The sequence below is a fragment of the Eretmochelys imbricata genome, chromosome 10 (assembly GCF_965152235.1).
Source record: "Eretmochelys imbricata isolate rEreImb1 chromosome 10, rEreImb1.hap1, whole genome shotgun sequence".
In the NCBI taxonomy this organism is placed as follows: Eukaryota; Metazoa; Chordata; order Testudines; family Cheloniidae; genus Eretmochelys; species Eretmochelys imbricata.
Window position 1 is genome coordinate 85,233,321 of NC_135581.1, and position 16,508 is coordinate 85,249,828.

General features: G+C 45.8%; 1 protein-coding gene across 1 annotated transcript in view; it reads left to right on the forward strand.

Moving 5' to 3' along the window:
- IQGAP1 (IQ motif containing GTPase activating protein 1) overlaps positions 1-16,508 on the forward strand; it is a 183,118-nt gene that overhangs the window by 14,537 nt on the left and 152,073 nt on the right. Inside the window, exon 2 of the mRNA XM_077829238.1 lies at positions 1,069-1,168. Coding sequence (XP_077685364.1) covers positions 1,069-1,168 — 100 coding nt within the window. The remainder of the gene's footprint in view (positions 1-1,068; positions 1,169-16,508) is intronic.

The following is a 16,508-nucleotide window of genomic DNA, read 5'->3' on the forward strand; positions in this document are numbered from 1 at the left end:
TCTGTGTGTGTATGGGGGTGGGTTTTTGGAGGGGGGTGAGGGAGTGAGAGAACTGGATTTGTGCAGGAAATGGCCTAACTTCATTATCATGCACATTGTGTAAAGAGTTGTCACTTTGGATGGGCTATCACCAGCAGGAGAGTGAATTTGTGTGGGGGGGTGGAGGGTGAGAAAACCTGGATTTGTGCTGGAAATGGCCTAACCTGACGATTACTTTAGATAAGCTATTACCAGCAGGACAGTGGGGTGGGAGGAGGTATTGTTTCATATTCTCTGTGTATATATAAAGTCTGCTGCAGTTTCCACGGTATGTATCTGATGAAGTGAGCTGTAGCTCACGAAAGCTCATGCTCAAATAAATTGGTTAGTCTCTAAGGTGCCACAAGTACTCCTTTTCTTTTTGCGAATACAGACTAACACGGCTGTTACTCTGAAACCTGTCATGGGGAAATAGTTTTACTTTGTGTAATGACCCATCCGCTCCCAGTCTCTTGATTATCACTACAAAAAGTCCATCTTCCCCCCCCCCCCCCCCCTCCAACCCGGCTCTCCTGCTGATAATAGCTCACCTTAAGTGATCACTCTTGTTACAGTGTATGGTAACACCCATTGTTTCATGTTCTCTGTGTACATAAATCTCCCCACTATATTTTCCACTGAATGCATCCGATGAAGTGAGCTGTAGCTCATGAAAGCTTATGCTCAGATAAATTTGTTAGTCCTCTAAGGTGCCACAAGTACTCCTTTTCTTTTCGCGAATACAGACTAACACGGCTGCTACTTTGAAACCTGTTATATGTTTGTAAAGTGCCTAGCACAATTGGCCCTCTATGGCCACTAGGCGCTATTGTAATACAAATAATAATAGAGAATATGCTGTGTGCACTGATATGGCTCTCTTTGGGCAAGATTTCTTAATATGATATGTACTTTTGTCCTGGAATATCTTTTGCATGTGATGCATTTTACTGTGGAGATAGGTGCAAGCTGCTGAAGTGATTCAAGGGTCACTTATATACCTGCATATCAGGTATGTTGAAGACTGACAATATTTTTGACTCTTTGCAGCTGTCCTGGATAATGAGAGGTTGACAGCAGAGGAGATGGATGAGAGAAGACATCAGAATGTGGCTTATGAGTATCTTTGTCATCTGGAGGAAGCAAAGAGGTAAGGAGGAGAGGCTCGAAATTACTGGGATATCAAGAGGTATTATTGTACCTGCTTAAGAGAGTATTTGGACATAATTTAGCTTTTGACTGTTGAGTGGCTATATGAGATAGATAGCTAGAAAATGTGTACCTATTATATAATGGGGAGAGGAAACAGTGTATGATGTCAGTGCAAAAAACTGTTGATGTAATTGGCTTATCCTGTGTGCATATGTAATTTAAAAATATTGTATGTATAAAATTTTGTGCCTGCATTATAGGTGGAGAGAGTAGTCACACAGGTAAGACTGCCTAACACTTCCCACTATAATCCTCTGTTTTTAGTTCCTTATAACTTTGCCAAAATGTGATGGTTTTGGATGAAATTTTCCATGGTGGGTCTCAGCCTCAAGTTTCCAAGAACAAGATTTGGGAAAAATAGTTTTGCCATTATCAAAACATTTTTTCCAAGCATTTTTGAACAGTTCTCATGCTTCTGTAGTTTGGTGAAAAAATTGAAATTTAGCAGGTGATCATGACTTGTTGCCTCCATGAAAACCCAGCCATATTTGGCCAAGATACAAGTTGGAGTATCTTGGGAGTAGAACTTGTTCTACACTTGCTCCTTAATTTTCTGAATGTTCCACCTGTAAATGTTTCCAAGCCGGATGTAGTTGCATGAGTCTGCCTGCATGTCCTTCTCCTTCAAAATATCCTTTGGGAAAAAGCACTTTGAGCTGGGAGCCAGGAAACTGTGAATTTAAATCTTACCTCTTCCAGTGATTGTTGACTATTTCTGAGCACAGGGTCACTTCTGGTAGAGCTGGGAGTAGAACACATGGCTCTAATATATCAAACCCAAGCTGAATCCACTTATGCAGCTTTCCAAAAGAATCTGCTATATCTATGTGTTTGGTTATGCACTCTGCAAAATGGGGCTACGTCTGTATATATCTCTCACTGTTTCAGTACATGATGTATTCCTCTCTAGAAACTGGTTGACAAACAAGCTGGTATGATAGTACTTCAGCTCCAGTGGAGAGCAGTGCTGAAGATCCCCGGTTCAAACTCTGCTGACCACTCATTCAATGATCAATGCATGTTATGGAATTTATTTTTCAGTTTACTTCTTTAAAAACTTGGAAAAATCCATAAAAATTAGGTTTAAAAAAAAAGGTTAAGGTTGCAAATTCAAGTACTGAAAAGATAGGAAATACCATAATTAAAGTTGATCATATGTGTATGCATTATGAACAGTCTCTGCATGATCCCATACAATTTTTTCCACAGGACCCCAGCCTGATTTAAGGTACAGGCTGCAGGGTGCTCACTGAATGAGGCAGGTGCTCAATATCTCATGTTTCAGAGTAGCAGCCGTGTTAGTCTGTATTCACAAAAAGAAAAGGAGTACCTGTGGCACCTAAGAGACTAACAAATTGCCTTCTAATTGCCTTCTATGGCGAGATAACTGGCTCTGTGAATGAGGGGAAAGCAGTGGACGTGGTGTTCCTTGACTTTAGCAAAGCTTTTGACACGGTCTCCCACAGTATTTTTGACAGCAAGTTAAAGAAGTATGGGCTGGAGGACTGGACTATAAGGTGGGTAGAAAGCTGGCTAGATTGTCGGGCTCAACGGGTAGTGATCAATGGCTCCATGTCTAGTTGGCAGCTGATATCAAGTGGAGTGCCCCAAGTGTCGGTCCTCGGGCCAGTTTTGTTCAGTATCTTCATTAATGATCTGGAGGATGGTGTGGATTGCACCCTCAGCAAGTTTGCAGATGACACTAAACTGGGAGGAGAGGTAGATACGCTGGAGGGTAGGGATTGGATACAGAGGGCCCTAGTCAAATTAGAGGATTGGGCCAAAAGAAATCTGATGAGGTTCATCAAGGACAAGTGCAGAGTCCTGCACTTAGGACGGAAGAATCCCATGCACCCCTACAGACTAGGGACCGAATGGTTCGGCAGTAGTTCTGCAGAAAAGGACGTAGGGGTGACAGTGGACGAGAAGCTGGATATGAGTCAACAGTGTGCCCTTGTTGCCAAGGCGGCCAATGGCATTTTGGGATGTATAAGTAGGGGCATTGCCAGCAGATCGAGGGATGTGATTAGTTCCCCTCTATTCGACATTGGTGAGGCCTCATCTGGAGTACTGTGTCCAGTTTTGGGCCCCACACTACAAGAAGGATGTGAAAAATTGGAAAGAGTCCAGCGGAGGGCAACAAAAATGATTAGGGGTTTGGAACACATGACTTATGAGGAGAGGCTGAGGGAACTGGGATTGTTTAGTCTTCAGAAGAGAAGAATGAGGGGGGATTTGATAGCTGCTTTGAACTACCTGAAAGGGGGGTTCTGAAGAGGATGGATCTAGCCTGTTCTCAGTGGTAGCAGATGACAGAACAAGGAGTAATGGTCTCAAGTTGCAGTGGGGGAGGTTTAGGTTGGATATTAGGAAAATCTTTTTCACTAGGAGGGTGGTGAAACACTGGAATGCGTTACCTGGGGAGGTGGTGGAATCTCCTTCCTTAGAGGTTTTTAAGGTCAGGCTTGACAAAGCCCTGGCTGGGATGATTTAATTGGGGATTGGTCCTGCTTTGAGCAGGGGGTTGGACTAGATGACCTCCTGAGGTCCGTTCCAACCCTGATATTCTATGATTCTGTGATTGATTCTGTGATTCTCCATTACATATATGTGTGACGGGTTGGACCCCCATTCTGGGATGCCATCTGATGTACTGGGATTTCACTGAGGCAGCCTGCTCCACTAGCCTGGGCTCCCTCTCCCTGTTTTCCTGAATCAGACTCTCTGGCCTCTGGCAGTGCACGCACACAGGTAGGGACGCACCAGCTGTGGAATCGCACAGAGTCTGCGAACAGCTGTCTATGGGAAGACTCAGGTAGGAAATTGCCTAGCACTCAAGTGCAGCTCCCCACTAGAAAGTACGCCCAAAATAATGTTGTCTTGCTCTGTAGAGAAATCTGTACAAATTGTCAAAGTTTGACTCAGACTCACAATTTATCAGACCACTCTGTTTTATTAGCAAAGCTGCTCTGCTAATACATTTAGAAGTGAGCCCCCCGAGTGGGGCTTGTGTCTCTTAATTTATACAGTTTTTGGAGAACAAGTTACAGAGAAGTTACAGACAAAAGAAGAAAAATGATTTTAGTCACCACCCTTCGAGATCCCTGAGACCAGTCACGTATCTTCAATTACCTGCCACCCTTAACAATCTCCTTTAACAGCTTCCAGTTAACTTAACTAATTGCCCTTCACACCTTCCATTCTGATGCCTGCTTCTTAGATGTGCTGGCTCTATCTTAATTGCTTCTCCATTCAAAAGCTAACTGTCCCTACATGTGCTCCCTCAGATACTTTGTAACATGTTTTGGCATGCCCTCTCATATACAACGTATCCAGCATGTCCCCTTATACAACGCTATACTTATACAATGTTATACTTCCACAACCCCCCCTTTTGGTCAAGGCTACGCCCATGACCAATGACTTACTGGATTCCATACATCAATCGTTCTTTTTCATTACTTTCACTGGTGACATTTAACAACATTAGATTAGCACTCTGGATTCCTCAGGACACAGGAGCTGAGGATTAAGCTTCTCAAAGGACACATGTTGGAAGCAGGACCCTTTGTGGTTCCGACAACCCCTTTCGAGGGAACCGCTGTCACGGTTTTACGTCCAGCAGGCGCTAGGCTCACTACTGCTTCTTGTTTGTTGGGTCCTGCTGTCTGCTTACCCTCTGCTTCTGGCAACCCTTACGAGAGCGCAGATTGTAAGGTATTGCAGGCTGTTCCTCTTTGTCTTCTGGGGTTGAAGCTCGTTCTGTGTGGTCTTGCAGAGGTGCTTGTTCCCCTTGAGGTGGCGCTGGCTTACACTGTGAGGCGTGGATCCATGCAGCGATGCCGGATAATTTCACTGCTGTCTGGGTGGTGAGCAGTACCTGGTATGGACGCTTCCACCGGGGTTCCAAGGCGTGCTTCCGAAGGTGGTGCTGCAGGTAGACCCAATCACCAGGCTTAAGAGTGTGACAGGCAGCAGAGGTGGGTTCCGTCGGCCAAGCTGCTCGCACCTGCGAATGGAAGGAGCTCACAGCTTGCATTAACCCTTTGCAGTACTGGAGGAGCGTGCTGTGTGTTAGGTTTAGGTCTGAGGCTGGGGTAATAGTAGCCATTGTTCGCATAGGGCATCCCATGATGATTTCAAATGGACTCAATTTGTGTCTCTGGGATGGGGATGACCGAATTTCCATAAGGGCCAGTGGTAAAGCAGCTGGCCAGTTTAACCCTGTGGAACTACAGATTTTTGCCAGCTTATTTTTAAGCACACCATTTTGCCTTTCAACTGCCCCTGCACTCTGTGGATGGTAAGGGCAGTGCAACAGGTGGGTGACATGTAATACCTGGTTTAGATGTTGAACAATTTTTCCAGTAAAATGTGTTCCCCGGTCACTAGACAAAGTGGCAGGAATTCCCTTGGTAGGGATAATGTGGTTTAACAGACATTTTGCAACGGACAATGAATCAGCTTTGCGACAGGGAAAGGCTTCAATCCAACCCGAAAACAGACATATTATAACTAAAATGAATTCATATTTCTGACACTTTGGCATTTGTACAAAATCAAGTTGCTAGTGTAGGAAAGGTGCTTGAGGCAAACCCCGGAACCCTTGTTTTACTTTTACAGATTTGCCTACATTGTGGCTTTGACAAGTAACACAAGCGGCACAGTGGCGGGTTGCAAAGGAGCTAAAAGGGGGAGCCCACCACCCCGCCTTACTCATAGCAGAGACCATCCCCTCCTTGCCGACATGCAAAACACCATGTAGCAGGGCGGCTAGAGACGGGTAGAGTGAGAGGGGGGCTACAAAGGTACCGGTGGGCGATCGCCAAAGGGAATCAGAATGCAAAGAGCAACCCAAAGCACTGCAGGAGTCTTTCTCTGTTTCTGGGGCAGAATCCTGGAGCTGAGCGAGATGAGACAGGGATGGTGGTGTTACAGAGACAGAGAGGGGACCAAGAAACGCTTCTGGTGAAGGTTTTATAGTGGTGGCATGTTTTGCAGTAGCATCAGCAAGTGCATTACCTTTTGCCACCTCGGTGTCTGCCGCTGAGTGGCCAGTACACTTAACAATTGCCAAGGCAGACGGTAGTAAAACTGCATACAGGAGGGCGGCAATGTAGGGGCCATTCTTGATAGGGGTACCAGTAGAGGTAAGAAAACCTTGAGCCTGCCAGAGGGTGCCAAAGTCATGCACAACCCCAAAGGCATACCGAGAATCAGTAAAAATAGTGGCAGAGAGCCCCTTGGCTAGAAAGCAGGCACGGGTTAGAGCAGTGAGTTCAGCCACCTGGGCAGAGGTCACAGAAGGTAAGGGCCCAGCTTCTATGGTCTCAGAGAGAGAGAGAGACCACAGTGTACCCTGCAAGAAGGTGGCCTTGGTCATTTCTATAACAGGACCCATCAGTGAATAATACCAGGTCAGAGTTAGGGAGAGGTACATCTGAAAGGTCGGGGCGCGGGACAGTGATAGCGGAGACAGTTGCAAGGCAGTCATGGGGTTCAACATCACTAGGTAAAGGAAGGAGGGTAGTAGGGTTTAACCGGGAGCAGCGCTTAATAGTGATATGTGAGGCTGAAAGCAGCAAAAGTTCATACCTAGTGAGGCGAGCAGAGGAGAGGTGAGCAGTAAATAGAACAGCCAAGTTTGCATAGCAAGTCCTGTCCCAGAAGGTTTGCAGGGGTGGAATCAGAGAGGAGGAATGCATGCTCCTCAGAGAGGGTACCGACCTGAACAGACAACGGTTTTGAGAGGGGAAAAGAGGTAGGGATCCCTGTAATGCCAACAGCAGACACAGATTTTCCAGATCGGGGAACCTCAGGCAAGTCAGTGGTGCGGATTGTAGAAAGAGAAGCTCCAGTATCAACAAGGAAAGGGAGAGAGAGATCATTTACAGTCAGGACACATTCTCCAGTAGGGGACAGAGGTAATAAGGGAGCTAAAACTTCGTGAGGTTCCCCAGCATCCCGTCATTGTTGGGGTGAAAAATAGGGTTGGGGATCAGCTGGAGGAACCAGCGGGGAGTTCACTTGATTTCCCGTACAATTATTAGGTCGTCTTGGACACTCTTTTTTCCAGTGTCCAGGCTGTTTACAGTAGTTGCAAACCCCAGTTAATCCAGCCCCCTGCCCCCTTCTGCAACCCTGTCCCTGTCCCCGGTGTGGTCTGCTTAGTCCTGAATAATGCTGTATCTGCAGAGCCATTAACTTTTGGGAGGCCTGTTCCTCCTTTCCTTTTAAAGTGCTGTGGCAATGCTCTGCTACTGCCAGCAATTTGTCCATGGTTTCAGTCTCCCATCCCACACTTAATCATTTTAACATGCTGCCTGTGGCAGGGAGAAGACCATCAACAAATGCATGTGCCAAGGCCCCCTGCCCATTTACATCAGGCTCTTGTATTCCTGAATATTGTAGTTAGCCAGGACCTATAGTCGCCTGGGCTTTCTCCTTGCCCTTGCTTACAGCAACGTATTGCTGTCCAGTTTGTTTTAGGAGACCACACTTTGGGAATGGCTTGATGCAGGCGCTTCCAAAGAGCCATACACCGGTCTCTGTATGCCGAATCTGGGCCAGTACTTTTTATGGTTGAGTGGCGTGCCTCAGCTGGCCAGTCTGCGGCAGCGAACCATTTTTCATAATAACTGGCAGGAGCTAACAATTTACACAGTTGGAGGAGATCTGTCTCAGAGGGTTTATAGGTTTCACAGATTAACAGAAACTCCTCAGCAAATTTGACAGAGTTTTCCTGTGGTTTGGGAAAACTTTTAACTATAGATAAAAGTTCCGTATGAGTCCAGGGCTTATAATCCCATATGGACTCACTTTCTCCCATTTTAAGGACTCGTAAGGGTGCCACAACAGTTTGATCAGAGTCTCTCATTAACCTCCCATCAGGTTCTCTTTTCCAAGAAGAGATGTCAAGAGAATCTTTGCAGTCTGCTTTGGATTTCTTCTTCATAATATTTTGCAGAGCTGCAAGGCCAATGAGGATATCTTCTTCACTTTCATTATCTGTAGTCACTGAAGATTTTTCCTTTTCTGGTTTCTTATTTGCACAGGAGTATGGTGGGGGTCGGGTTTGATCCAGATCATTGCACAGGTCTGGGCAAAGGGGAGCGCTCGGACTAGTGGTGGGAGAGACTGCATCCAATTGAACTGTTAGTTTTTTAATAGAATTTTTAAGAGAGGTGGGTTTTGACTCAGTCCATCTACGATTTGCCTCTTCCCACCACTGCATGAAGCAGTCTACTTCTCCTCTCTCCAATTTGGTTTTTGGGAGGACGAGTTTGCTTTTTAAAGCGTCCACTCGATCCTTGTCCCAAGAACCTAACAGTGGCCACTGTAATTTGGGGTTCTCTAGAGCTAATTTGGACCATTTTTCAAGAAACCTACAAGAGTCTGGACCCCTCCTAAAATACATAAAATAAGCTGGAGTTCCCTTAGGGAACTGTTCTACCTTAGACTTCTGATTACCCATCCAGCAGGACTTCACACAGCACTCACACAAGAAGGAAATTCGGGCTCAGCAGAGCGGTACCCGGTGCAACACACAGAAAGGAGCCCACAGGCTACTGCCTCAACTACCCTTGCTTTCAGACCAGGGATTATACCCAAGGCGTGGTGCGGCTGCAGCTGTGCAGATTCCACTTATTCAGACCGTGGGGACGGGGATCCCTCGGTCAGCCAGTCTCCGGACAGAGATGGCTCCCAGATTCACACACACACCACGGGGAAGACAGATAGACACAAAGACAAGACAGTCCTCAAACCGGTTAAAGCACAAAAATAATAATTACCTGAGACGTCTGATTCCAGAAGCTGGATCCAAGGACCCCTACCCGAACAGAGTGGGAACCAACAAGTTCAATGGCGTAGACTGCGCTGCTGCTGTGTACCTTTCTGTCTTGTGGAGGATCGCTTGGACTAAGCATCCAGGCGCCGGCTGCCACAATCGTCCTGCAAGGCAGTCAGGGATCACACAGCCACAGTGAAGCCGCTTGCCATCTCGGTGGGACCTCCAAATTGTCAAAGTTTGACTCAGACTCACAATTTATCAGACCACTCTGTTTTATTAGCAAAGCTGCTCTGCTAATACATTTAGAAGTAAGCCCCCCGAGTGGGGCTTGTGTCTCTTAATTTATACAGTTTTTGGAGAACAAGTTACAGAGAAGTTACAGACAAAAGAAGAAAAATGATTTTAGTCACCACCCTTCGAGATCCCTGAGACCAGTCACGTATCTTCAATTACCTGCCACCCTTAACAATCTCCTTTAACAGCTTCCAGTTAACTTAACTAATTGCCCTTCACACCTTCCATTCTGATGCTGCTTCTTAGACGTGCTGGCTCTATCTTAATTGCTTCTCCATTCAAAAGCTAACTGTCCCTACATGTGCTCCCTCAGATACTTTGTAACATGTTTTGGCATGCCCTCTCATATACAATGTATCCAGCATGTCCCCTTATACAACGCTATACTTATACAATGTTATACTTCCACAAACGTAAGCTCATGAATTCACCCCCTCTCTTAATGTGGAGGAAAATACGCAGAACTTCTTGGCTCCCCCCAGTTATAAATTGCACAAACTGGGTTATGTTATAAACAAGAAATAAGTTTATTAACTAAAAAGGTAAATTTTAAGTGATTATAAGGGATAGCAAATAGAACAAAGCAGATTACTGAGCAAATAAAACAAAACATGCAAACTAAGCTTGGTTCACTAAAAAAACAGTTTACAGCATGTAATTTCTCACCCTAAATGTTGACTTAGGCAGGATTCAGAGTTTCTGTAGCTTAGAGTTCCAGTTATTTCTCTTTACAGACTAGACTCCTCTGTCTCAGTCTGGACTAGGCCCCTGCCTTTCCCTCAGCTTAGTTTGTCTGTCTCTTCAGGTACTTTTTAGCAGTCTTTCTTCTTGGGTGGGAAGGCAGTGAGGGGAGAGTCCTGATGGCCTTGCCTCCCAGCCTTAAATAGAATTTACATAAGGCGGGAAGTCTTAGTTTCCAGTGGAAGAGTATCAGCAGTGTCCAAGATGGTATTTTGCATCAGGTGATATTATCACCTGACCTTGCAGTGTTGAAGCAACCATGAAACCAGGTTTATTTGCAATGTCCACAGAAAGGAGCTCCAGGAAGATGGGAGATCCACATCTTTAAAGACTCATTGTCTTTTTCTAATGACTCATCAAGGCTGATTGCTTACTGTCTGGTGGGTGTTTCCCAAGTATACACACAGTTATAATTGTTACATAATTAATATTCCTAACTCCAGATACAGAAATGATATATGCATACAAATTGGATAAACACACTCAGTAAATCATAACCTTTCCAGTGGTATCTCCCATGACCCATCTTGCATAAAACGTATCTTAGTTATGCCATATTCATATCATAACCATATTTCTATGAAGAATATGGGGTGTAACGTCACAATATGCACCTGGTATTGCAGCCATAATCCCAGCCTGGTGCAGAGGGGAGGCCCCAAAAGGGGGTGTTGCTGGTTGGAGAGGGAGTTCATCCAGGACTCACCCCACAGCAGCGGTTTCTGTCCCACAGGGCCCATCTGCTCCGGGGGTTGCAACCTGGTGCGGGGGGGGTCACAGCACCACTCAGATTTGGCCCGGTGGTCGGTCTCTCCCCACCCCCCAAAAAAAAATGGAAGAGTGGCTGAGCCAAATTAGAGTGAATGGTGTTGAGACCTGGCTCAAGGGGTTGCAGCGTCACTTAAATTTGGTCTGGCTGTCTCTCCGTCATGATAGAGGGATGGCTATGCTGAACCTGAGTGGTGCTGCAACTCGTGCACCAGGTCACAACACCTAGAGTGGGGAGCTGGGCCCAGTCCCATGAAACAGGAGCTGCTGCTACAGGATGAATGTGGGTTGGGTTCACTCTCCAAACCTCCCCTGGGGCCTCTCCTCTACACTAGACTGTGGGAAGTGTATCTTTGCCTAGCCAGAGTCCAGTGATGGTAACTCCGGCCCTGGATGTGATGACCCATCTAGAACCTTCTCACGACCCACTGTGTGAGGAACATTGATCTACATCAGTGGTTCTCAACCAGGGGGTATGCAGAGGTCTTCCAGGGGATACATCAGCTCATCTAGATGTACGTCTAGTTTTACAACCAACTACATAAAAAGCACTAGCGACATAGGTAGAATTTAAAATTTTGTACAAAATGTTATACTGCTCTATAGTCTATACACTGAAATTAAGTACAATATTTATATTCCAATTTATTTTATAATTATATGGGAAAAATGAGAAAGTAAGCATATTTTCAGTAATAGTGTGCTGTGACACTGTTGTATTTTATTTCTGATTTTTTAAGTAAGTAGTTTTTAAGTCAGGTGAAACTTGGGGGTATGTGAGACAGATCAGACTCCTGAAAGGGGTACAGGAGTGTGGAGAGGTTGAGAGACACTGTTCTACATCCTTACATTATTAAAGATGTGAGTCATTCATTCCCCTTAAATTTGTGGTGTTCTTTGAGTGATGGACCCTATTGTAGTCCACTGAGGGTTACACATGCGCACCATGAGCCCAGAGTCAGAGAATTTGAAAGTAGTGTCCATTGATTCGTGTATGTGCCCTGGCTTGCCTTGTGCTTTTGTCTGAGGCATTAAAGGGTGGGGTGGACTGACCACTTCTCCAGTTCCTTGTTACCGTCACATGGTCCAGATTGGAACTTCCAGTGTCCTTATCTGTGATGCACTTCTTAAAAAAAAAATAATAATAATTTATAGCACTTTTACCAGTTTTATATTCAACTGGGATTGTTTAGTCTGCAGAAGAGAAGAATGAGGGGGGATTTGGTAGCTGCTTTCAACTACCTGAAAGGTGGTTCCGAAAGAGGATGGATCTAGCCTGTTCTCAGTGGTAGCAGATGACAGAACAAGGAGTAATGGTCTCAAGTTGCAGTGGGGGAGGTTTAGGTTGGATATTAGGAAAAACTTTTTCACTAGGAGGGTGGTGAAACACTGGAATGCGTTACCTAGGGAGGTGGTGGAATCTCCTTCCTTAGATATTTTTAAGGTCAGGCTTGACAAAGCCCTGGCTGGGATGATTTAGTTGGGGATTGGTCCTGCTTTGAGCAGAGGGTTGGACTAGATGACCTCCTGAGGTCCCTTCCAACCCTGATATTCTATGATCTTAGTTTTCAGTGTTAATAGTTTTAGATAGACTTTGGGGTTTTCACTCCCCCCTGCCCACATACAGGTACTGGACTATGCCCACAACTCTGGATTTTAAAGTCTGCCTCCCACCCACGATCGTTCTCTCTCAGCAATAACCACTGATGCTGCCTCTATTGCCTGGGAGAAACTCACATTGTGGCCAGGTGCAATATTTGCCAGTACTTACTCAGCCACATCCAAGAAGGCTGGACATTTCGCCTTGTTACGCATCTCATGGAGCTCACCATGAGACCGCACTTGGACCCAGGCCAGGGAACCCCCTCGTACATTGGCCTGATTCAGTGAGGAGTGTGCCTACCACAATTATGTCTGATGGCCGTGCCAGCAGAACCACCCCCGCAGAATCCATGGCGAGACCTAGTTGGGAGATAAGGAAGCACTTCTATAAGCATGGGACTAAGTCTTCCTCCAACTCAAAGAAGATGGACGCTCCTTCCACCAGCTCATCCAAAGGCGGTGAGTACGTTCCAAGTTCCACGTGTATGAAAAAAAGACCCATAAACAATCGGATTCAGTGGTTCTGGGCGACAAACTGTCAGAACTACCATCTCCAGCACCTTATGGGGTGCTGGACTGTCCTGTATCAGGAAAGACTTCAGCACCGATACCAGTGCCTGGGAAAGAGAAAGTGCCTCTTATGCCAGGGAGATCTGGAGCCATGACTGCACATCAGGATATCTTTGACTTGCTGGATCCAGAATCTCCTCCTCTGTCAGGTCCATCTGTGACATTCTCCAGAGGTACAATCTGGATTGTTGAATAGCTGTGTCCCCTCAATTTTCCAAACTAGAGTGCCTTTTACACTGCTTGCTATAGGAACATCCACTCCTGCCCTGTTCTCACATGGCCTCTAGCCTGCAAAATCACTCCCAGCTATGGTACATGAATACGCTGCCAGCCACTCATGAATTGTATTGCAGAGTGAGACCAGCAAATTCCCAGTCCCAGCCTTGTCTCCCAGAAATGTGTGTCTTGTAGTGCCCAGCACTTTACTGATAAATGCAAGCTCATAGAAAGTCTGTCATTTCATCAAAGGAAAATAATATGCACAGACCCTGTTATCTCAAGTGAAGATTCCCAAACTCTTCAGTCCAAACATACACGGGTTTAGATAAAACAAGGTTATTAACTACAGACAGATTTGAAATGATTACAAGTGATGAGGCATAAAAGTCAGAATTGGTTACAAAGAAAATAAAAGGATAAAATGCAAGCTAATACCTTACTTAACAAGCTAAGTGAAGTTAAAAGCCAAAACGTTTTTCTCACCATAAGCTTACAGTAGTCCATACAGGCTGAAAAGCCTCCTAGCCAGAACCCCTCTCCCCCCCGCCCCCCAGTTCAACACTGCTTCTTTTGTCTTTCAAGTATTGTACCTGCTGTGAGTATAAATGGGAAGAGAGAGGGGTGTGTGTCCGTCCTATATTCTTATACCATTCTCCCCTCTTTGAGGATTATCTCCAGGTGGGGTTCATAGAATCATAGAATAGAATCATAGAATATCAGGGTTGGAAGGGACCCCTGAAGGTCATCTAGTCCAACCCCCTGCTCGAAGCAGGACCAATTCCCAGTTAAATCATCCCAGCCAGGGCTTTGTCAAGCCTGACCTTAAAAACTTCCAAGGAAGGAGATTCCACCACCTCCCTAGGCAACGCATTCCAGTGTTTCACCACCCTCTTAGTGAAAAAGTTTTTCCTAATATCCAATCTAAACCTCCCCCACTGCAACTTGAGACCATTACTCCTCGTTCTGTCATCTTCTACCATTGAGAACAGTCTAGAGCCATCCTCTTTGGAACCCCCTTTCAGGTAGTTGAAAACAGCTATCAAATCCCCCCTCATTCTTCTCTTCTGCAGGCTAAACAATCCCAGCTCCCTCAGCCTCTCCTCATAAGTCATGTGTTCTAGACCCCTAATCATTTTTGTTGCCCTTCGCTGGACTCTCTCCAATTTATCCACATCCTTCTTGTAGTGTGGGGCCCAAAACTGGACACAGTACTCCAGATGAGGCCTCACCAATGTCGAATAGAGGGGGACGATCACGTCCCTCGATCTGCTCGCTATGCCCCTACTTACACATCCCAAAATGCCATTGGCCTTCTTGGCAACAAGGGCACACTGCTGACTCATATCCAGCTTCTCGTCCACTGTCACCCCTAGGTCCTTTTCCGCAGAACTGCTGCCTAGCCATTCGGTCCCTAGTCTGTAGCGGTGCATTGGATTCTTCCGTCCTAAGTGCAGGTCCCTGCACTTATCCTTATTGAACCTCATCAGATTTCTTTTGGCCCAATCCTCCAATTTGTCTAGGTCCTTCTGTATCCTATCCCTCCCCTCCAGCGTATCTACTACTCCTCCCAGTTTAGTATCGTCCGCAAATTTGCTGAGAGTGCAATCCACACCATCCTCCAGATCATTTATGAAGATATTGAACAAAACCGGCCCCAGGACCGACCCCTGGGGCACTCCACTTGACACCGGCTGCCAACTAGACATGGAGCCATTGATCACTACCCGTTGAGCCCGACAATCTAGCCAGCTTTCTACCCACCCTATAGTGCATTCATCCAGCCCATACTTCCTTAACTTGCTGACAAGAATACTGTGGGAGACCGTGTCAAAAGCTTTGCTAAAGTCAAGAAACAATACATCCACTGCTTTCCCTTCATCCACAGAACCAGTAATCTCATGATAAAAGGCGATTAGATTAGTCAGATTCAGGTGACAGCCAGTCTGTTTACATGGAACTTCCAGCTGTTTCACTGTCAATATGTAAACTTTTTGGTCACACCCTTCTTCCTGCCACAGAATGGCTGCTTAACTATTATGGGTGATAGCCCATAATAGTTGATCTGATTATGCTGATACCTGGCCAGGGCATCAAGGTGCCTTTTGTCTCTGAAAAACTGGTTTGGGCCAGTTTTTCTAACTCTGGAGCATTGTACAGTAGACTCCTATAACTTTGCATACAGTGTAGATACACATATTTTACCAGGATACTAATGTTCAGCAGATTGAGTTTGCAAATGATACCTCACAAGGCATGCTTTGTACAAAATTTATAATAGTGTTGTAAAAGTGGTATAATGGTATAGACTATCACATCCTCCACTTCCAGAGAGATCAAATCCCCACCCCGGGATGTGCTTATGGTACATGGTCCCTCATCCGTTGCGCCTATGCTCTACACTCTCCTATCGGCTCCATCAGTATCTCCAGTTGAACCAGAGTCCACCTTTTGCTCTTCTGGTGAGTTGGAACCAGGGGAAGAACTGCCCTTACCATACCACTCCTAAGCACCATCCATAGTAACAACTGCTTCCTCAGCCACTGGTAACCCATGCTGTGGGAACCCCCACAACCTCTAGTGAATCAGGCCCATTGGCCATATTGGGATCCATGCAGATTGGGCAGGCATAATATTCCCCGCCCCTCCCCCCTTGGAGCCACCCGATCTGTGAGAGAACAGTCACATGCTTCCCCCTTGAGGGATCATTCCAGCTGGCCCACAAATTTTGATGGTGGAGGAAAAACTTTATAGCCCAGTCCCAGTGGTTCTGCTGTAACTGGCAGGATTCCCATCCTCCTCACCAGATGAGGTGGTGGCTGCATCATTCCCTTCCCCACCAAATGACTTCAGACAATTCCAGAAGCTTTTGCGGAGAGTTGCAGGGGAAGTCCAAATTCCATTAGAAGAGAGCCAAGACTCCTAGCCTAAGCTTCTGGATATTATTCAGACCTCAGGACCAGCGAGAATATCATTACCAATTAATGAAGCCGGCCGGGAGAGTGTGGCGTATCCCTGCCACATGCACGTCTACCCTAAAGGAGTGGAGAAGCGCTACTGTGTTCCGGTCAAAGGGTCTGAATTCCTTTTCTCCCATCTAGCACTGAATTCCTTAGTAGTCCAGGCTGCTACAGAAAGGGCAAAACAGCAATACCCTTGATCTGCACCTGCTGATAAGGAAGGGAAATGTCTAGATCTTTTAGGACAGAAAGTCTTCTCTTCCTTCAGCTTACAATTCAGGATAGTAAATTATCAGGCATTGTTGGCTAAATATGACTTCCTGAATTATAGTAAA